We start from the raw sequence: 22,618 nt of genomic DNA on the forward strand, positions 1-22,618 counted from the left end.
TGAAATATATATGTAATTTATATATATAAAATATATGTGTTCACACACACACACACACACACACACACACACACACACACTCTCCAATTCCACAACTCCAACTGCCTATTGAACATCTTTAAGTGGATGTGCCATTTTTGTGTTGTTCAGTCATTTCAGTTGTGTCTCTTTGTGACCACATACGTATGTATGTATATGTGTACACACGTGCACACACACACACACACACACGTACACAGATTAAAGAAAGGGTTCTCAATGGTTCTCAAATGAAATCACAATCCTTTGTGGCTTCCCAGGGAAACTTCCCTAAGTAACCACCACAAACTCCTGGTGTGATAGTTATTAGGTACTATCAACTAACACTTTTTTAGTTTCAGTTCTGATTGTTTTAGTAAGTAATCTACATCTTCCACACAAAGGTCACCCATTTTGCTTTCATATTACAAGTAGCACTACTGGCCTGAAGGAATTATTTCATGTCATAGTATTCTAGGAATAGTTTTCTCATTTGACCTACTGTTTAACTAATCCTTACCATATTCCTGTATGATAGAAAGCAATACAGTTATTTATATTAACTCCAGGAAAAGTCACTGAGAGATTAAATAAAATTCAAGGTTAGGCAGAAAGTTTGATCACCTGGTAGAGGCAGATTCTTGAGGGGTGTTTTAACTATGATATCCTCATGCCTGTCTCTCCATTGGAATATCTGGAATTTAGGAGAAAGGGCAGCCAAAGGCTACAGTTTAAAATTCCTGAGGCTGCCCTTTAAGCCCTCCCAATTCCAATCTAAATGCCAAGGTCAGAGGATCATTAACAGTATTTTCCACATCTCCCCAACCCCATCCAGCTTGGTGCTGATTCACATGTGTGCCATCTCTTTAAATCAAGGATGAAATCCAAAGAAGCTGAAGGGAGAACCAATGAATGTGCAAACATTTGTTCGGAGACATGAATAAATTGGACTACTGGGGGAAAAATGAACAACACTGGCTTTGTCTATGCTATCTCTCTGGGTCTCCCAACACTGAATAACACCTGGTATTTAGATGTATTTTATTTTTTCAGTTTATTTGTCAGTTTGATAAATGTGGAAAGCATTTTAGCCAAGAATTGAACTGGATTTCATTTGTAAATCTAGCTGAATAAAACCCAGTATGTTTGGTGGTTTGAATTCTGACATTTAAGTTACACTTGTGAGCTAGAGCCAGCAGTGACATCATACAGCAAAATGTGTTCAGTGATTAAATGAAAAAAATTAAAGCCAGATTTTTGAAGACAGGTTCATCTTAGAATAAAGAACTGGAATTTTTCGTGCACAATAATGAGAAGCTAACAAGGTTAGGAAATGTTGGAATGGAGACCTTTCCCTTCTAACCACTTCCAGACAACACCAACCCAATGCCATACGTTCCTTTGTTACCTCCTTTTATTTATAAATGATCTTATAAGGAAGCCATGGACTACCTAACTGATCCTTCAGTAGTATACTCCTTCACCTAAGTCTAACATCTGAAGAGAAAAAGTACTCAGGTACAGTGGTGAGAGAAATTAATATTATACTATTGTATTCATAACTAACTATTAATTTGTGATCTACCCTTTCCCCTTATTTCTGTTAAAACTCAGCTCCTGAAAAGATCAGTCAATCTCGGAAGGGCATGGCTGAGTGGTGAGATTTGCTCCTAAACATCTAACACATGCTCATTAGTTGGGCAGGACTGCGCTCAACTGGGAGACCTAATGTCCTAATGTCTGTTTAAAGTATAAAAAGAATCCAGTCTGAGAGAGCCTTAGCCTGAATGGGAAACCGGAGGTCCTTGGTCCCCTCCATTAAAGTTTAGGGTAACTCAGCTCTTGAAGGAGAAAACTAGCTAGAGAGGCAGAGGTGGAGATGGCTTCCCCTTGCCCAGATGCTCTGAGGCTGCTGAGGCACGAAATCAAGTCACACTCAGCAGAAGAAGCTTTAGACTTTTAGCCTACCCTCAGAATGTCCATGAATCAGGGCAGAATTCCACTTGTCAGGGGAGTTCCCTTTCAGAAGGGATTTAAGGCACTTCGTGGTCTTCCCTGGTATCTTTTGTTACCAAGAGAAATCACCAACCATCAAATTAGTGACTGCCTGTTAGACTAATTAATAAAATAATTATTAATTACCCAGAAACTTTGTCTCTCAGGATTTTCATTTGTCTCAGAGGGAAGGGACTAAGTCTAAACATAGTATGCAAATGAAGAAACAATGGTAAATCTGAGCACAGAGTACATTTTATTTTACTTTTTTACTTTCTTTTATAATCCTTTCAGTTTATTGTTTGTAGGGGGAAAAGTTATTCTGTTGATCTTTGAAATGGAAAGGGAAAAAACCAAAGGAATCTATACACAGCAAGAAAGAAAACCCACAGGACACCACCCTCCCAGTCACCAGGCTAGATGTAATTCATACTTGACTCCTCTCTCTCCCCTCCCATATCTAACCTGTGCCAAGGCCTATTGATTTTACCTTCATAATCTCCACTACATCTGCACGTCTCCTCTAACAGACCCTCATCACTTACCACATACACTACTGCAACAGCTGCTGGCTGGTCTCCCTGCTACTACTCCCTCCTCACTCCAGTGCACTGTCCATTCAGCTTTCTAAAACTCAGCCCCCTCGCTCCAATCAATAATCTCCAACTTCTTATCACCTCCAGGATTAAATATTAAATCTTCCTTTGATGTTTAAAGCTTTTCATATCTTCTTCCTCACACCTTTCCAGCCTTCTTCCACCTTCTACCCCTCCACATACTTTATGATCCAGGAATACTGGCCTCCTGACTGTTCCTTAAACAAGACACTCCACTTCCCAACTCCAGGCATTTTCTCTGTCTGCCCCCATGCACGGAATGCTCTCCTTCCTCATCTCAGCTTCCTGGCTTCACCTGTTTTCTTCAAATCCTAACTAAAATCCAATCTTCTTTATGAAGCCTGTTCTGATCTCCCTTAATTCTCATATTTTCCCTAATTAGGTCCACTTTATCCTATATATAGTCTGTACATAGTTGTTTGCATTATGTCTCCCTCTTTAGACTGTTAGCTCTTTGAGGGCAGGAACCAGCTTTTGCCTTTCTTAGCACTCCCAGCACTTAACACGCTGCCTGGCACGTAGTAGATGTTTAATATATGTTTACAGACTTACTGACTAAAAGAGACAATTCCCTTGCCAGAGTTAGCCTATGGCTCCTAATGTGTGCAAAACAAGTTTTCTCAAAGGCAGACAAACCAACAAACAAAGAGCTATCTATAATTCCACTTAAGAGATGTAGAAGAATTTACAGTAGACACTTCATTTCCTCCAATATCTTTGTGATAAGAAATAACTGACTGCCCTTAATAATTAGCAAGTTAGTTCTAAGAAATAAAAAACAAATGACACCATGGCATTTAGCAGAGAAAAGTTAAGAAAATCCATTAAAAGGTGAAAGAGGCAAAGAGAACTTTCAAAACCTGTTGTTTGAAAAGGAGAATAATCCTTTCATATATCTATGCTCAGCAAATGGCAAAATCACAGGATATAACCCTCTGGTAATAACAGCTTGTCAGTTTTCTTCATAAGACTAATGTTCTTCCAATCAGCTCATTAGCCTCCACTTCCTAACTAGACAGCTGTTTTTGGAATAGATTCTTGCAGTTTGGATTTTATTTAAAAGAAGAGAAATTTCTTGAATAATCCAAGCATGATAGATCGTTCTTTGATTAAAAAAAAATTAGTATATTAACCCAGGCCTGCAAAACCTGAGGCCTTTGCCGAAGGTTTTGGGCCTGAGAAAAATGTAGAGGAGAACATTCTTTGTATGTAGAGGAAAGCCTTTGGCAGGTGCAGGTTGTACAGGCCTGTCTCATTCTGTTAATTCTATTCACAAAAATAAAAAATTCCACTTCCCTAAACATAACAACTATTTCTACCCATTCCTCAATGAATGGTACTATATTTCTCCTCCACATCCAGACTTAAGGGTTAGCACCATTAGAAGCATACACACACACACACACACACACACACACACATATAAAAGCCTGAGATCAACTTGTAATGTTTATCATGTGGCACAGTTTAAACACACAGTATGCCAAAATGGCCCCAAAGTACCACAAAAAGCATGACACAGCAAACCAAATGTACCAACACGGATTAGCAGAGGGTATAAAATGAATACACCAATCACATCAACCCCCATGCAGCTGGCAAAGTCAATTTCAAAAGTTAGGTCCTATACCACATTCAGAAGAGTAATGAATGGGAACCCTCACTGCCAGAAAGTGAAAATTCTAAAAAGTAAATAATCCAAAGAAAATGCCTTTTCTCATTCCTTTTAAAGTATGAAAATGGGAACCATTTGTAATTAGTTGACTGTTCAGTGTCAATGATTAAAAGTTTATTATATGAAGTGTGATGAGAAAAAACTATTTCTTACAACACAAAAAAATACTGAGGAATAAAACAAGGAAGGTTTAAACTAACAGTATTAAATGCCTTGGGAAATATAAGACTAGATGAAATGAGAAATTACATCAGTCATGTCAATTAACACCAATCCAAAGGCCTAGCATATGAAAAGTCATTGAGATATTAAAATATATGCAGTTTGAAATCATCACTTCCATCTCTAAATCTCAGCATTCTGTTAAATAAAACATGCCATACTCTTATCTTCATTCATTTTACTCATCTAGCCTAGAATACCCTCCTCTTCCCCTGCCACTTATCCAAATCCTATAAGGGCTATTTAACTCTTATTTTCTTCATGAACCTTCCTTTGACTATACCTATACTTATTTGTCCCTATTCTCTGAGTTGTAGCACTTTACATTCTGTACCATGCCACTCAGAATTTATGTACTGTCTTATACTGATCACAAATTACTTCATGGATATTTGTCTTATCTCCTCTAATAGTCTATAAGCTTCCCAAAAGCAAAACCCATTTTCTTCCATTTTACCATGATGCCAGGATTAATGCTGTAGCCATAGTAAGCATATAATGCATACTTTTAAAAGACCAAAGTCCAAAATCTGAAAATAAAACCGAGTATAAAAACTTTGCAGTTTCATATGACTATCGTTATCTGCTATCAAATATAAGTGTGTGAGACAAAATGGGAAAAAGGTTGTGGGCTCATAAAAAGTTTTGCAGGTTTAGATATTTGTAATGCTAAACTAATTAGTGGATGCTTTATCTAACTGTTAAACATATATATTCATTAGCTGGTCTGTTGCAGCAAACCAAGAAGACAGATTTTAACAGATTTTGGTACAAAAGAATGATAATGGAAACCAAATTAGAAGAAAATTGATTTAGAAATTATATTAAGACACAATAACTTTTCAAAGAAAGGACAAATATAGATTAATGGTCCTCCTGACTTCATAAGGAGAATAGAAATGATTTCTGCATCTATACAGTACAGTTTGCAGTTACTCTTAATAAGAGCAACTCATTTCATGAAATGTTACTCTTGTTCTAATGTAAACACAGGTTGACTTAAATAAATAAACTATAACATCCTCCAGAGACAATATTATCTCTTCCATATTTATGAAAAGTCCAAGAGTGCCTAAAGCAATGCTAGTCATATAGAGAAATGCAATAAATTTATAATGATGATGGTGAAATAACAAACTTAGCAATTAAAAGCAGGAAAAGCACTTAGAGCCCAGAAATCATCCGTCACTGTCTCTCACAGAAAATTAAAAAGTATATTATAAATGCAGAAGCACCATGCAAATATTTCTTCAATCAACAAAAGTAAACATTTTCAGAATTAATTTTAAAAGAGATTATACTATATTATTTCAGAATAAAGTATTTTATGAATACCACATTGAGGTGGAGTCAAGAGGGCAAAATGAGAAGAAACGTTTTTTTCCTAGTGCACCCAATAGACCTAATTGAGAAAAAAAAGTCAGATGAAATTCTGATTGGGAAAGCCAAGAAATGACACAGTCATTTTTCCAGCCCAGAGCAGCTTAGGAAGACAAAGAGGCCTCCAGAATGCTGGGGTAGGAGTTGACCAAGAGTGGCAGTAGCATCAGGGTTGAGGAACATTCCATGATATGGAAAGGGGACTGAGACATTGTACTAAAGCTGAAAGCATGGGGCCAAAAAGAGATCTCAGGGAATCCCTGAACCAGCACTGGATGTAAGAACAAGTATCATCTGGCAGCTTTATCATACATTACCCAGTTCAAAGTCATAGATCCATGGCAGAGAGGAATGGTTGTGAGTGAGAGAAGTCCTACCTGAATATTGAGCACAGAAAAAGTTCCAGAAACTTTGTTATGAGGTCCTTAGCCCAGAAAAAGAGCAGCAACTCAGTTCTAGCCTTCAGCTCAGCACAAAAGCTGGCACTGGATTAACCAAGGCAAAGGAAATCAAGACCAAAGAGGAGCTAACAGTTCTGCCTCTCTGAAACTGCAGAACCTCCCAGTGGGCTAACAGTGACTGGGTCCTGCAGCAAATTATTAAAACTCAACCACACACAAGCCAAAAGACTCAGTCAGATCACACCATTTTGGGGACTTGCAAACTTGCAGGGCCCCAGACTGAGTAACAGAGAGACATAAAAGGACAGAAGCTCAGGTCAAACATGCTCCTCAAAAGTGCACAAAGCCCAACACTAACATAAAGTCAAGGAGACTGGAAGAAGCTTGGACCATAGATATGTATGGGCAAAGAGAAGCCAAAGTCCTGAAGTACAGCAAGAGACAGGGCCTGATGAGCACCCAAGCAGCACAGCACACAGAAAACTGCTAGTTCAGCATTTGAGCAGCCCCAAACAAGGAAAAGCAGAAGAATGGGTCTGATCAGCCTTCTCACAGCTAAGTGTGAAGCACCCTCTCTGTTCTGTGCCCAGACCTAACTTAAGCCTAAGTTACAGTGAAGAGTCAGATATCAGAAACCAGTACCCAAGAATCTCAGTGTAGAGTCAGGCAGTGCAGCTTCCAGGCAACCTACTGCCAAGTAAGCCCAGGTCAGGGAAAAATGCCATAGAAGCAACTAGGAAGCAAAGCACCTAAGGTCTCCCAAAAGATCTGTTACCTGCACCATGAGCAACATCTGAGTGGGACCTAGCAAGTTCACAATATCAAACATTAGATTACTAAGGTCATTTGCTGCTGTGTATTATGGACAAAATCTATTCCACTGATTTGCTAATCGATTTCTTTGTTAACCAGATTGTTTTGATAATTGCTGCTTTATAATATAATTTGGAATCTGGTATTGCTAGGTTATCTTCCTTTGCATTTTTTTTATTGATTCTTTTGATATTCATGACCTTTTGTTCCTGCAGATGAATTTTGTTATGATATTTTTCTAAATATAAAAAATTTTTTTTGGTACTTTGGTAATGGCACTGGATAAGTAAATTAGTTTAGATGGAACTGTCATTTTTATTATATTGGCTCAGTCTACTCATGAGCAATGAATATTTCTCCAGTTTTTGTAAAGACAAACAACTTTAAAAGTTGTAGGAAATATGATCAATGCAATGACCATCCATGATTCCAAAAGACTAATGATGATACAAGCTATCTACCTCTTGACAAAGAAGTGAAGGATTTGAGGTACAGAATGAGAAATATTTTTCAAACACAGCCAATGAAGCAATTTATTTTGCTTTGAGTATACATACTTGTTGAGGAAAAATTTTTAAAATATTCACTTATTAAAAATCAGTGATGACACAGATGGAATGCTTATCAAATGCACACATGACACAAAGCTGGGAACCCTGGCTAATACAGTGAATGAAAGTAAAGAACCAAAAAAAATCTTAACAAGCTAGAAAACTGAGCCAAATCTAGTGAGATCAAATTTAATATTGACAAATGTGAAGTCTTTCACTTCGGATCAAAAAATCAATTTTAGAAGTACAAGACAGGAAGTGGGGTGATAGAGAAAGAGTCAGATAGCATTTGGTTTGAAAAAGATCTGAGTGTTTTAGTGGAGTACAAGCTCAAAGATTCAGCAGTGTGAGGTAACAGTCAAAAAACCTAATGCAATTCTGAGTTGCAACTAGCTGCTAGTGAAGTTGCAAAGGGGCAAATTTAGATTTGCTTATGAGGAAAATCTTTCTAACAATCAGAGCTGTCCAAGAAGAATGGACTGCCACAAGAATTGGTAGGTTTTCCCTCACTGGGGGTACTTAAGCAAAGCCAAGAGAACCACTTGTCATTAAAGATGTTGTAATGGGAATTTCTTTTACAGTATGGGTTAAATCAAATGGCTACCAAAGTACCTCCCCATTGAAAAATTCTGGAATGTATTATGCCATCATTAGAGTAAGCAGACAAAAGTTACAAGAGGACAGTTTTAAGATCAATACAAGGAAGAACTATCTACTATACAGAACTGTCCAGAAGAAGAAATAAGCTAACTCCGAAAGCAGTGAGCTCCCATTCCCTGGAGGTATAGAAATGAAAGTGAATGGCCACCTTTCAGGGATTCTTTAGAAGGGTGTTCTCTATGAGTTGTAGATTACACTAGATTACCTCTAGAAACAAACCCAAGTAAATACTCTATAATTCATTCATAATCTATAAAAATTCACCTAGAACACCCAACCAACACCTGCCCCCGATTCAGTGGACTTGAAATCAGTGATGCTGAATCCCTCTATTGATAAAGTTAGTTCGGGGTGGGGAACCTGTAGCCTCAAAGTCACATGTGGCCTTCTAGGTCCTCAAATGCAGCCCTCTGACTAAATTCAGACTTCACAGAACAAATCCTTTTATTAACAAATCCCCTTAATAAAAGGATTTGTTCTGTAAAATTTGGACTCAGTCAAAAGGCTGCACCCGAGGACTAAGAAGGCCACGTGTGGCCTCGAGGACACAGTTTCCCCACCTATTAGATAAGGGGAACAAAAAATAGTCATACTAGTAACTCAAGGACTTCCACATTAAGTGAATTCTTTTTTCATACAGTTAAAAAAAAATGAAGTACCTCTTTTGCCCATCTTTTCTTTTTGTTTTAACCCTCATCTAACTCGAATGGCATAGTGCTGATCAATAGTTCTCAGACAAACCATTATAGATCAACAATCATTATCTTTTAAAATAACAATGATAAATTTTTTTCAGTGTACATTTTTAATAGTCTAGTCAAATATTTTTATGTTTACCTTATGGGGCCATAGTTCAGCATTATGAATGTCAGCACCACCATCACACACACAGCTCTCCGTTTTGGACTGGGGACTTTGAGCTTCTGATTCTACAGAGAAGGTTCATATTACACACAATCAACTTTGCATCAGCTGTACAAAAAGACACCAAGAACTTACCAGCATATGATAACCATTTAACTAGCTCACTACAAAGGACACAAGGATAAAACATTAGTATTCAAGTGCAACATTGTATTCCTTCTCATCAAGTGGGTGAGTGGCTATGTGCAAAACTGTTCTTAAATAATACTGAGACTTCATCAAATTCTTGATTCCTTCAGGGAATGAAAGACAAAGAGCAATGGATAGTCAAAATACAGATAATCTAAACATACCATTTTAGTCATTAGTTTCAACCACCTACTTGAGAGATCATCCAATGTTGCTAAGGTTAAATATGTACTCAACTCTAAGTTGTTAAGGTCAATTTCATTTCCTCTTCCTTGCATGTCTGTTGATAAGCTATAGACTGAATAAAATCCAGGTTAAGAGGAGGGAGGAAAAATAAGTTCTATATAATCATAAAAGTGGACAATCAGAATTGGATAATAGTCATATAAGAAGGCATGTCCATTATTAGACTATGTAAACTAAGATTTACTTTAAAAACATTAACCAAAAGGTGAGGGGAAAAAAGTCCCTTTCTAAAGATTATAAGCCCTTAAATTACTGCTATGTGGCAGAGAGACAATCAAGAGAGAAGCAGGTAAAGAGAACAGTATGAGCCACTCACTATTTTTTTTCTTACTCATCATCAAGGAATTCTGAGATGTTTCTGATATTTCCCCTTATCTTCCACCCTTCACAATAATTCCATAAAGTTTCCTCAAGTGCTCAGGAATAGAGTGCTATTAGGAAAAATATTTAGACACTATCTAGTTGTCTTTAACCAGCATTTACTAACAGAACCACAATTTCCTGGGAACAAAGAGATGAGACAAGACTTGAATATCTCAAGTCACCTAAAAGCCTCAAAATGATTGTCCTCATCAAACAAAAAAGAAGGCAATGACTGAGTGGTGAGACATGTAAATATGAATCTGAAATCAGTTTCTTTCCAATGCTTTATCTTGACTGTGGAAAAGGCACTCACAACCTAATTTCCCAGTACCATTTTATCCACTGTAATCTGACTATGAAGTTCTTGAATAGTTTTATACTTAGTAATGGCATTTAAAACTCCTTAACCCAACACTAAAGTCAAATATAAGCATAAGTGAGGACTCTTTCTTTTGTGCATTTCTATTTCAAATGTCCACCCAGCACAGTGATCTGTACACTGGAGGTACTTAGTAAACGTTTGCAGAATTGAATAACACCTACCTCTGACACTACCTCATCCAACTGTCGCTTCAGGGATCCATTCTCTTTTTTAAGTCTCTCATTTTCTGAAAGGGCTGCTTTTAACCTTGCCTCCAAACCTAACATATATTCTTTCTTCTTTTTGCGAGACTGACAGGCTGACTCTCGATTTTTGATCATGCGCTGTTGTCTCCGTAGGACAGTCACCTAAGGAAAGGGACAAACAGATATGATTAAGTTTGGAACCTATCTAGTTTATTCATCCTTCATGACCCTGGGAAGTCATTCATTGTTTATTGGTACTTTTACATGCTGCTAACCCCTTCATAAATTACTTGTATTATCAAAGGTTTATTTTAATCTTGGTGTAATTTAGGGTCCTTTGTAAAATGTTGAGGTGATCTGAGTAAAGGTCCAATGACTGAACATATTTCTCCAAAGACCGACGTAGTTATATTCACAGAGACCTGTTACCATGTTCATTAAACAATGATTAATTTCTATACCACAGCAACTCTCAAAGACCACCTACTACGTAAGTTACAGTGAGTGAGAATACCCAAACTGACAAAATTATGAACCCTTCAAGTATTGAAATTATCTGAAGTCAAAGCTTGTTAATTATTTTTCATTTAATTTTTTTTCAAATTTTGTTTAAATGTTTTTATGTGTAAATCTGAAACAAGTCTTATATACCAAATAACCCTTTTCTTTCATTAATTTTCATTCTATGAACAAGATTCTTGATTCCTATATAATAGTGGTGGCTCCTTTGTATCAATGCACAAGTGCTTTGAGGGAAAAAATCTCGTTTTTTAAACCATAAGTTAAATCTTTTTCCTTTCACCTCCTAACAATTATTATTGTCTTCGCCACAACTCAGAGTTACTGTTTAGATTATTCTTATGTGCATTCATCCTTCGTTGCTGAAGAAGACCATGCCATCAGAGAAATGATGACATAACTTGCACTTGACTTTGTTTTGAGTGAGGGAGGGCTGTGCAGGTCACCAGCCTCACTTCTCCAGAGCCATCTGAATCCAATGACCAGATATTCATCAGGATGACTAGAGATGACCCAGGATGAAGCAATTGGGGTTAAGTGACTTGCCCAAGGCCACACAGCTAGTGAGTGTCAAGTGTCTGAGGGGAGATTTGAACTCAGATCCTCCTGATTCCTGCACTGGTGCTCTATCCACTGCACCACCTGGCTACCCCTTACATTATTCTTATATAAATGCCCTCAATCACACAGAGAATTCATTCACTACTACAGTTGAAACCACAGGTTCCCAAAGTGGGCAATACCACCCTCTAGGGGGCACTAGAATGATTGGGGGTGGGGGGCAAAAGAAGTTGAAATGAAACAAATTTAAAAAAAAAAAAACCATTAAAAGTTTTAAAGAAATTAGATTTCCAGGGGGTGCTGAGTAATTTTTTTTACAAGGGGTAGGTAGGCCAAATAAGTTTGGGTACCTCTGGTTTAAACAGTGACCTCTATAGCAATGAACCCCAGACTTACATCTCTAATCCTGACTTCTCAGCTACACTCCAGGCCTGTGTTTTCAGGAGTGTACACGGTTCCTTCATTTGTATGTCCCATCACCACATCAGATTCAACATATGCAAACTGAATTTATAACTACCACCTTCCTATCAAAAGAAAAGAAAACCCAAACACCTTCCCTCCTTACTAGGATATTTCTGCTTGTGCTACATCATCAGCCTTTTAGTCTCCCATGCTAGGAACCCTAGAGCCATATCTGATTCTTCCTTCCCTATTATCAACTAATCCATTCATTTAAAAAAAAAAAACTATTTACAAATCACCAAGTTTTCTTCCTTCACAGTATTGGTTAGATATAAATAACCCTTTCACTCTGTTTCCAGCTATCATTGTCCTACAAATCTCACATTTTGATTACTCCAACAGTCTCTAGTCTTTCCCTTCAATCTTTAACACTGAAAATTTTTCCATCAAGACCAAATTCCTCTCCTTAACTTTTAAAAGCCTTTGAAATCTGGCACTATCTATGCTTTTCACGCACGCCCCTCCCCCCCAATACTTCCTGATATTTACCATCCAACAGTCAGTCATCAATACTTTCTATACCTACCAGGCTCATTCCCCACTCTGTATCTTAGTAATATTTCCCCCCCTAGGATGTCCTTCTACTCTTCCTTCTGCCTCTACAAATTCTACTCACTCTTTTAGCTCCAACATAAATCCTAGTGTTATCCAAGTACTGTAACACACACAGACACCTCTTCTTTCACTGAATGTCTGCTACATTTATAATGAACACCACACAGCCTCATGCTAACTATTCTAATCAAGGAACAGAGGAAGCCAGGATGATGAATAGGCCAGAGAGCACAAAGGGTAAGAAAATCACAGCACTCCAACCAAACAAGAAGCAAAGAATTTAAATAATCCAATCTCAGAAAAAGTATGTTGAGCAAGCCATAAATGGATTCCTAAATGAAAAATTCTCAGAGGAAGATGAATTTAAAATTACAGAGAACTCTACAAAAGAAAAATTTATTTCATACTTCATGAATTGTTTGCAAAAGAGGAAAAGGAATCCTACCCAAATCCTTCTATGATGAAGAGATAACATAAAGTAAACTACATACCAACAGCCCTCCTGAATATCAACATATAAATATTAAATATGATATTTCCAAAGAGGCTACGGAATCATATTTAAAAGTTATATACACTGTCGTCAGGTCGAATAAAGGATTGGTTAAATATTAGGAATACTATTAACTATGGATCACATTTAAAACAAATTACATGATTATGTAAATAGTTGCAGAAAAGATTTTTGAAAAACTAAACTACCCAGTAACGTTTAAAAAAAAAAAGGCACCAAAAAGCACAGCAAAAAATGGATCTTTCCTTAACATGGTAAATAATATCTATCTAAACCAAGAGACAGCATTATATGTCTTGGAGAGTACCAGTACATCTGGGGTAGTCTGAGTCAATTATAATTTGTAATCGTCTCATCTCTAACCACTTACCTCACCACATGGTATAACCCTTAAAAAACCACACACAGCTGCAAAGTATTCTCTGTTTAAAACTAACCCTGTAAAAGGTGGTGTTTCATTATTAAACAAGCATCTGCACATTTACTTGACCATATGAGAGGCTTATGTAAAAGAACTTTCATAAACATTTTATTTCTTTTTAAAAGTTGGATTAATTTAACAATATTTCAGGAATATTTCCATTTCTTTTTTTTTTAATTAAAAATCGTTGTGTGTGGGTAAATACTTACAGGCTAAAACAGAAGAACAGACCAATAACTCCAATAATTGCTAGGACTGGTATTTCAAAGGCATAAATGAATACATATTAAAGACAGAGTAAAATGTGACTATTAGAAGTTGATACCAATGTTATAAATTGGTGCTTAAGTCATGTCAAATCTTGGTAACATTAGGATGTTTATCTGCATGTCTCACATCCCTCTGCGTCCTGACTCTTTTATCCCTAGATCTTTTGAGATGATGGAGTTGATTATTAGAGAAGATCAACAGTCTCTCTAAGCTTGTTTGGCTGTGAACGTTTGGATGAGACCTCAGCTAAGAACTTCTGATTCTATCTGAAACTCCTTGTAAATCACAGAAGGCAGATGGCCCTGTAATATTTTAACCATTCCATAGTTGCTTGTTGACTAAGTTGCTTAAAGCAGACCACATTAACCACAATAAACATAATTCACTCTTGAAAAATGTTCCTATTATTACTGGCCAACAGCAACAGAGAGATGAGACTGAACCTCACAGTTCTAAAAAAAAAAAAACTGTATAATAACAAATATTTATTACTGTATATTTTTTAAGGCTCTGCCATGCCTTGTTAAACAATGTTGTAATCTTAGGTTTCGTAATTAGATTTAAAAATTGGAAAAATTTAGATTTCCACTATTCCTCTCTCTTTTTTTTCAATTGTGTTCTTGGCAATCAAAATTTAATTTTCCTCCTAAGTTTATTTTTAATGCAGTTTTCCACAAATCAAGAATTAACCAAAAAAGCCTGAGTACTAGTAGCCCGAACTATCATACACTTGGCAAAGCAAAAAGATCCCTTACTCTACTTGATTTCCTTATCCCTTTGAAAAAGTACATCTTCTGTTCTGACATATAATTTCCTAAGTGAGAAGAAATGGTAGGTACGGTTCTCACTAAGCTGAATATGAGCTTGGCTATGTACTTCACCAAATATCCATGTACAATCCCGGATGTCTACTGTCTCAGTATTCTCTTTTTTGTCCTAATTTCACCCCCCTTTCTTTGTTCCCTTTTCATCTCCCTTCATCTACCTCCTTCCCATGTCTTCTCATCTTTCTTTCTTAAAAGCCTCTGCCTTCCTTTCTGTCAGTCCCTAAGTACCCAGTGTTCCCAATCAAAAAAAAAATGATGCTATTTTTACTATGGAGTGGGTATTATCTTGCTTTAAGTTTAAAGAATTTGTGACCCTACAGAATTATAATATAGGATTTTGAAAGTCATCTGAGCCATAAGTGAGATAAACTAATGATATGGGTAGAAGAAACAGCCTCAGTGCCTTTAAAAAGGCTAAAATGTACTCCTTTCTAAGCTTCACCTTATGAAATCCCTAGGCTAAAATGCACTCCTTTCTAAGCTTCACCTTATGAAATCCCTAGCTTCCCTATGGGATGCCTTTCCTGATCTCCCTAGCTGTTAGCAATTCGTCCATCCCTGAATTAAATATCATCAGAACAATGTGTGAATTTGTCTCCTCTGTGGAAAGTATCTTACTAAAACGCTAGAGGAGTTACAAGGAAGACAAAAAGTCAGATTTATACAACCATTCAGGATTTCAAAGTACTTTCCTAAAAAGAACCATATGAAGTAGATGATACAAAAACAGTCCCAGTTTTACAGATGAGGAAACTGAGCTCTGTAAGAGACTAAGTGACGTGTCCGTGGTTGCACAACTACTGTAAGAAATAAGACCAAAATCCAACCCTTTAGACTCATGAAATCACCTTTTTCTACTACAAGATGCAATTTCTTATAAAATATGTTCCCAGATCACAAGGTATGGCAGCCAGAGGAGCAGGGAAGACCTCTAGAAAACTCAGCTACTCAATTCATTAAGTATTTATGCAGCATCTCCTCTGTGCGCAGCACAGTACTAGACAATTGGCTACAAAGACAACTCAAAAACCAGTCTCTGCTACAAGAAGCTTTCGTTCTACTGAGAGAATATCACACTGATGCGTGAAAGTAAGTACCATATGATCTGAGAAAGGAGAGATGACTAGAAGATGAGAAAAGGGTTCATAGGAAGTAGTACCTGAAATGTTCCTTGAAAGCTCATCAATTTCTATTTTTCAGGAGAAATAAAAGAGATGCTAGAAAGAAATAAAAGGACTCCAGTTTTAGAGCTTGAAGAGATGTTGGAGGTCACAAAAACTCTTTTTATACACAAGGAAACTTGTGTACAGAGAGACTGAATGACCTGCCCAATGTCACAGGCTGCAGAGAACAGAACAGGCCTGATAACCCTCTTACTGCAGTCTCTGACTTTAGCGTCTATCCAGAAACCTTGAATTTTCCTCTGAAGCTTCCCATTTACATCCCTTTACACACATCACTAGCTTTCTAAAAATTAATTTTTTTGTTCAGAATATTTTAGAATAATAAAATGCACATAAATTGCTCCAATAAAGATACTGATTACAACAGAGCTCACTGCTGCTCTAGTGCTAAGCCCTCCTGCACTGCAGGAAGGTCAGAAGCTCAGAAAGTAGCTCCCAAATGACAAGTCCATATTATGTTATAACCTCAGACAAACTGATTTCTGATGAAATGTCTTGTATATCAATGGATTGGGCACAATTAATTCTGTAATAGGCTGTCCCTGAAAAGATACAAATTATTTTTTAAAATTTTATTTATCACTTTTTTTCATCTAGACCTATTATTTCCAGTATTATCATGGATTAAAAAAAAATTATATATAACATGAAAAATTTCACAGAGAGCAAAATTACTCATCCTTTAATTAAACAGCGTTTTCTAATACAGTGGCTGCCAAAATTTCCATTGGGCAAGAATGTTAAAGATGCCCTTCACTGCCCTGACCTATGATCTTTCTTTCTATCCCCTTCTTTTAACTATTTAGGAGAACCACAAGTCAGCCAGAAATACTTACCCCAGCAGATTAAAAGGGGTCACAGTCCTTGAAATCCAGGAACAGCAAATGCTGAACCTCCGTCAGCCAGGGAAGAAGTGAGGAAAGCCAGTATGAAATCAATTTGGCTAATGGAGCCTTGCACACGGGAAACTTAATAAATGTTTCTTAGGCTGATGCACTTCCCTTTAACCTTTTGCTTGTTCCATCCAACAACAAAAAGCATCAATTCCATCCATCCCAAACAGCCAACCAAAAAGTTCAAACATTTACCACCAGGATGTCCCCATATTCATCTTTCTTGCTGTCTGTATGTAAGAAAACAAGTGCATTTCCACTGTGGTTATTGCTATAGTGGTATCCATATTAACACACACTAGGCTGGAGCTGAAGCTGTCTTTTGTATAAGAGTAAGGTAGTATTTAATGACTACAGAAATATATCAAGCACTCACCCTAAAGACGCAATTGCCAGCAGGAGCCAGGGTTCAGAATTAAAACCAAGTCCCTTGAATGGAAATATGGTCAATATTCAGCCTGGGTTGTAAGAAATTTTATATTCATTCTACTATATTCATAGCAAACTTTCTTTTGCTGTTCACAAATGGCTAGAGAAAGGTATGTTCAAACTCAAAAGTACCAACTAACTATAAAGTAAAAGCTAATTATCAAGATGGGAAATTAGCAAGGGTATTACAGTAAGGCAGAGAGTTACATTTCAATAGCAGATTAAAGCATCATTGTGGAACCAAGTCAAAAGGTAAACCATAGCACATGCCAAACCACCAGATCCATTAACAAGAAGAAAATTAAAAGAAAGCGCATAGGTATTGGCAGATATACTAAGGATGTATAGGATATTGTTTCTTCCACTATCACTATTGTCATCAACTTTTCTCATCACGTAGACACAAAAGTATGGAAACAACTTAAAACCAGAGGGCAAGTAGGACATACAAAGCTGTAGCAGCTAGAGAGAAAAGTGAAGAATTTAGAGAAGGATCAGAAAAGACAATTAAGAGATTAAAAAACACATCTACATAGAAACTTCTAAAAAAAGGTAAAGAAATGGTTTATTATCAATCAGTTTTAAAATACATCAATGTCATTTACACAGTGAATGGTGAACACCTATAGATTATATGAGCTAAGAGCAACAATAGTATGGTAGAGTAGAAAGGGCATCCAATTTGGGGAACAACAGGAACCTGGATTTAAGTCCTAGCACTACCATTAAACCTGAGTGACCTCCGGCAAATCACTTAACTTTTGGGGGCCTCAGTTTCTTCATCAGTAAAATAAGGGGATGCATTCCTCTCAGGTGCCATCTAGCTCTAAGTCTTTGATGCTGAAAGGAAGTTATTTTTATATAAAGCATAAGGGACTCCTCAGGTATAATATAATAATTTTCTAACAGTAATGTTGTTGAATAAATAGTGGTGAAGAGATTATAATGAAATGGGTTCAGTTGTTTCTTTGATGGCTAGGTATCTTTCCCTGAGGATAAGACAGAATGATCTCATAGGATTATCCTTCAACATTATGATTTAAAAATGAGCTTCTCAACTCAAGAACCCTGAACACTTTCTTCCAATATATACCACTTCCCCTACTAACAAAGACCCACAGCTATTACTAGAACCTCATCATTTGAAATTTAAAAAATACATATGGAAAAGTTTTATGTCTCTATTGCTATAATAGACAGTCCCAGACACATAATGATGTTCTGTGAACCTGGCAAGTCATTTAACCCCTTCATGACTCAGGCAACTCTCTAAGACTATGAACTGCAAGAAAACAGCACCAACCTGCATTGGTAAAAGGAATTCCCTGTGGCCATCAAATCACAGATTTTGCTCCTATTCTTACCATGCCTCATACTTACAAACTACCTTTGAGGATATGATCTTTTTCTGTGGATTTAATTCTCAAGAATAGAGAGAGAGGGAGCTTGAAAATGACACTTTCAAAAAAGACTCCAAGAAATCACATCTCTTTGGAGATTCTCACCCTGGTAGTCTGATCAGTTCAAGTCAGTTTCCTAATCACTTGCTTTTGAAAAAGCTCATTCAAAATTGGCCTGAGGAAATATGGCATAGCTAAAGCTGATAAGCTGGAGATTGCCAAAGGCTTCTGCACTCCTCTAGTTAAGAAAATTCAATCAGACCTTCAGAGAACACAAGATGATGAGACTGTAAATAAACTCCACCCTCTGTATTCCAGAGGTGTCATGTCCCTAGAATGTCATGTCCGTAATAGATTATATTTCACCAGTGAAAGTCACGTACATTCTTTACTATCCATCCTTCGTTATGGTGCCTTATGTGAGGAATCAAAAGATGATCAGTGGAAGCATGCTATGGATTATCCAAATGTTGTCTATGAACTCAATTATATGCCTTGAGGATCCAAATAAGGATCTGTCCTCCAAAGACCATTTTCATGTTAGCCCAGAAGCCAAAGGCTGTGAAGAAGACAAAAATTTACCACCTGGGTATGGTTACAGACTTGCTTCAAGAGAGAATGAAGACAAAAAGAAATTCTTCAGAAAATGTGAGTATGATGATGAGACATACAGATGTAAAAAGGATGTGCTGATAGAGCTATAGGAATTTTTAACCCCAAGGTATCAGATCCAATTCACATACACAAAAAAATTTCCCCTTCCATGAACTGGGAAGGCAAGCGAAGTTGTTTCAGAAAATACTAATTTGACAAGAAAACAAAGGCGTGTGGACCAAAAGCAGAACACAACAGGCTTTGACTTCTAATCCACGGGGCCGTTTATCTGCCGCTAGAAACTGCTTCCAGAGCCTCATCTTTAAAGCAGGTGGATGACTTTCTTGCTGCCACTGCACTTCCGTCAAATGAAAGAAGAATAGCAACTTCCTGTCCTCAGCTCTGTGATTCAAGTCCACCTCCAAGAAGAAAAAATGTCTGTAAATGCTTACACACCCACAAAGATTCTCCCAACGCCACTTTGCGTTTTAAAGACTCCTGAAGGAAGCAAAGAAGACATCAGTGCTTGTAAAAAGACTCCAGTTAACAAAGTAGAAGATGTAACTGAACAAAAAGAAACATCTGAGAAGAAATGAAATCCTTTTGAAATTGGAACCTGTTGCCCCCTCCCCACAAAAAAAAAAAAAATTACTGGGGGGAAAAACACAATAATCCTTTACTTCTCAAAAAAAAAAAAATTGGCCTGAGGAGAATATCTTTTATTTTGTGCCCCAGTCCCTACTTTCTCAGAAACACAAAACAGGACACATTTCCATTAGGCCAAAAACAATAAACTGACCCATACAGAGAAACACAAATTCACACCAACAGGCCAATGAATGGAAGGAATCCAAATTATCTAAGAGAAGTAAATTCCCTAGCTCGTAAATACAAGTGTCACCAGCATGAAATCATAGTTTTCTTCTATAATAACACCTATAGCATGTTAAGAAAGATAGTAAGAATTAAGTACCAAGGTTTTTAAATTTTCTAGCTAACTAATGGGTAAACATATTTAAGTTACTCTTCACTTATTCTCCCTCTGTTGTTTATCATATGCTTTCATTCTCTCTGTCTCTCCAAGCTGACAGATTATACATTCACAGTGAGTGTGGCCTTCGAGGAGTAAAAGACCCATATATGGGCTTGTTTCCTTCTGTCAAGCATTTGTGTCTCAAGGTCTCAGAGCATTTTCCTGGTGTCTGGCATAACAAGTGTCTCAGACACAGCAAGGGCATTCTTTCAGATATCATTATAGAAACTAAGAATAGAACTTAGAAAGATTTATTCTTCTATATCAGATAACACAAACGTATGCTACTTTTCTGAATACAAATAAGAGTAAAATAAGTGCCAACCCAAAGACCACATGGAAAATCAAAGTCATCACAGAACCTGGATTTAAGTCCTAGCTATGATGACCAATGACTAGGTAAGTCAACTAATCTGTCTGGACTTTAGTAACTGCATGTGTAAAATGAAGAAGATCTCTAAACTTTGAATGCTCTGGAATCTATAAAACAAGAACTCTGTTCACTGTCCTTTCCTAAGTAAATAGTTCAGTGAAGGAAAATGAAACACCAGAATATCCACTGAAGACAAATATTTAAAGTTCCAGTGAAGACAGCGTTGTAAAAGGTCACAAAGGAGCCTAGCTCTCCCATCCACATGGATTCCTGCAAAGATCTAAAAATACACCAAAAAGAAAAAAAACAGTGATCAAGGAAAACAAAGAAATGGGATAATATGCACCTTCATTATAGGACTGCACAAAGAGAAAAGCAGAAGCCTATGGGACTCCACCAAAGTCAAAAGAAATGCAGGTAAACAAGCCAAAATTTGCCAGGAAAATAGCAGGATATAAAAACACACAAACGAATCATTAGCATTTCTATTGATTATTAACAAAACCCAGAAGGAAAAAAGTGAAAGAAAAATTCCATTCAAAATAACTTCAGAAAACATAAAGTGTGTGGGAGCCCAGTTATCAATATGAGCAGAACTATAAAACACTCTAAAGAAAGATGGACCTAAAAAATTAAAGAGATTAAATGCCCATGGTTGAACCATACCAGTATAAGGACAAAACTAATTAAATTAATTTACTTATTCAGGGCCACACTATTCAAAAAATCATCTGGTAGAACAAAAGGTCAAGAATCTCAAGAGAAATAATTGGGGGGAAGAGGGGGTACCCAGCAGGTCTAGATATCAAACTATACCACAAAGTAGTAATCATCAAAATTATTTGGCTCTGATTAATAAGCAGAAAAGCTAATCAGTGGAGCCAGTTAGATACACAAGATCAAAAAGCAAAGAGAGTTAAACAAACTCAAAGAAACTGACTACTAAGATTTTGTCACTACTTAACAAAAACTGCTGAAATAACTGGAAAGCAATATGGCAGAAATTAGAGTAGACCAACATCTAATATCATATACTCCAATAACCTGCAAATGGCTATAAACCAAAGAACTATAAAGATAAGCAGGTGATTTTGCATTATCCTTATTAAAGTATATAGTGCTAAAATGTCTTTACATCATTTATTTTTGTGTTAATAGACATGCTGCATAACTCAGCACAGACTTTGACATGACAAAGGGCTGAGTGGTGAAGATAAATTATTAGTTAAAGATGTCTACACTTCCATTCTTTGTTTTTCAAAAACAGAATCTTCTAAGTTCTTGGCATAAATGATATTACGTTCTTTAAGTTGGCTGCTATCAAGAGCAATCAGAAACAAAATGTACTTAGTTTCTTTTAAAGGCCCAAAGGCCCACTCACTTTTAAATGTGACAAATACTAAAATCATAGACTTAGTTTTTAAGGCACATGGTGCCAATAACATTACAGACAAACTACAGGAAGTAACAATAACAACTTGGACTTATTATTCTGCTTCTCCTCCAAAGAACTTCAAGTGCTTTCACACATATGATCTCACTAAGATTCATCACTCTACAGATGGAGAAACAGTAATGCTAAGTAATTATAATCATTATTATTAGAATCCAGGCCTCTTCACTGCCAATTCTATCCCCTACCTTAAAGACTTTAGTCCTGAGAGTGGCAAGTCAACTTCTTATCTCTCACTCAAGTGAGATCTTAGGGACTGTTTTATTTTTGCTATTGCATCCGGAGCACCTGGCACACAATAAATGTCTATTAAACTGAACTGAATTTCTCCTGCTTCCTTGACCAAAGAAGATCCTGCCAAAATAGACTAGTCTGTGTCATTCTTTTTTCTGCCTCTTAAAGCACTCGTGTCACAATCGAATGGAAATGAATCCCTGAGAGCTGTATATTGACTTAGAAAACCACAAATTGAAGATGGCGGAGTAGAAAGACGCACATACACATAGCTCCGAACCCACAACCCATAGAACAACTACAAAGAAATAACTCACGGCGAATTCTGCACC

The 22,618-nt window shown here is 36.9% G+C and overlaps 1 protein-coding gene across 4 annotated transcripts in view; it reads right to left on the minus strand.

Moving 5' to 3' along the window:
* The window catches only part of ATF6 (activating transcription factor 6), a 206,422-nt gene that overhangs the window by 136,835 nt on the left and 46,969 nt on the right, over positions 1–22,618 (minus strand). For all 4 annotated transcript variants that reach the window (XM_072648817.1, XM_072648816.1, XM_072648819.1 and 1 more), the window contains exons 8-9: positions 10,538–10,723; positions 9,170–9,261 (exon numbers count right to left, since the gene is read on the minus strand). In XM_072648817.1, the coding sequence (XP_072504918.1) occupies positions 9,170–9,261; positions 10,538–10,723 (278 nt within the window). The remainder of the gene's footprint in view (positions 1–9,169; positions 9,262–10,537; positions 10,724–22,618) is intronic.

This window comes from Notamacropus eugenii, chromosome 2, assembly GCF_028372415.1.
Source record: "Notamacropus eugenii isolate mMacEug1 chromosome 2, mMacEug1.pri_v2, whole genome shotgun sequence".
Classification (NCBI taxonomy): Eukaryota; Metazoa; Chordata; class Mammalia; order Diprotodontia; family Macropodidae; genus Notamacropus; species Notamacropus eugenii.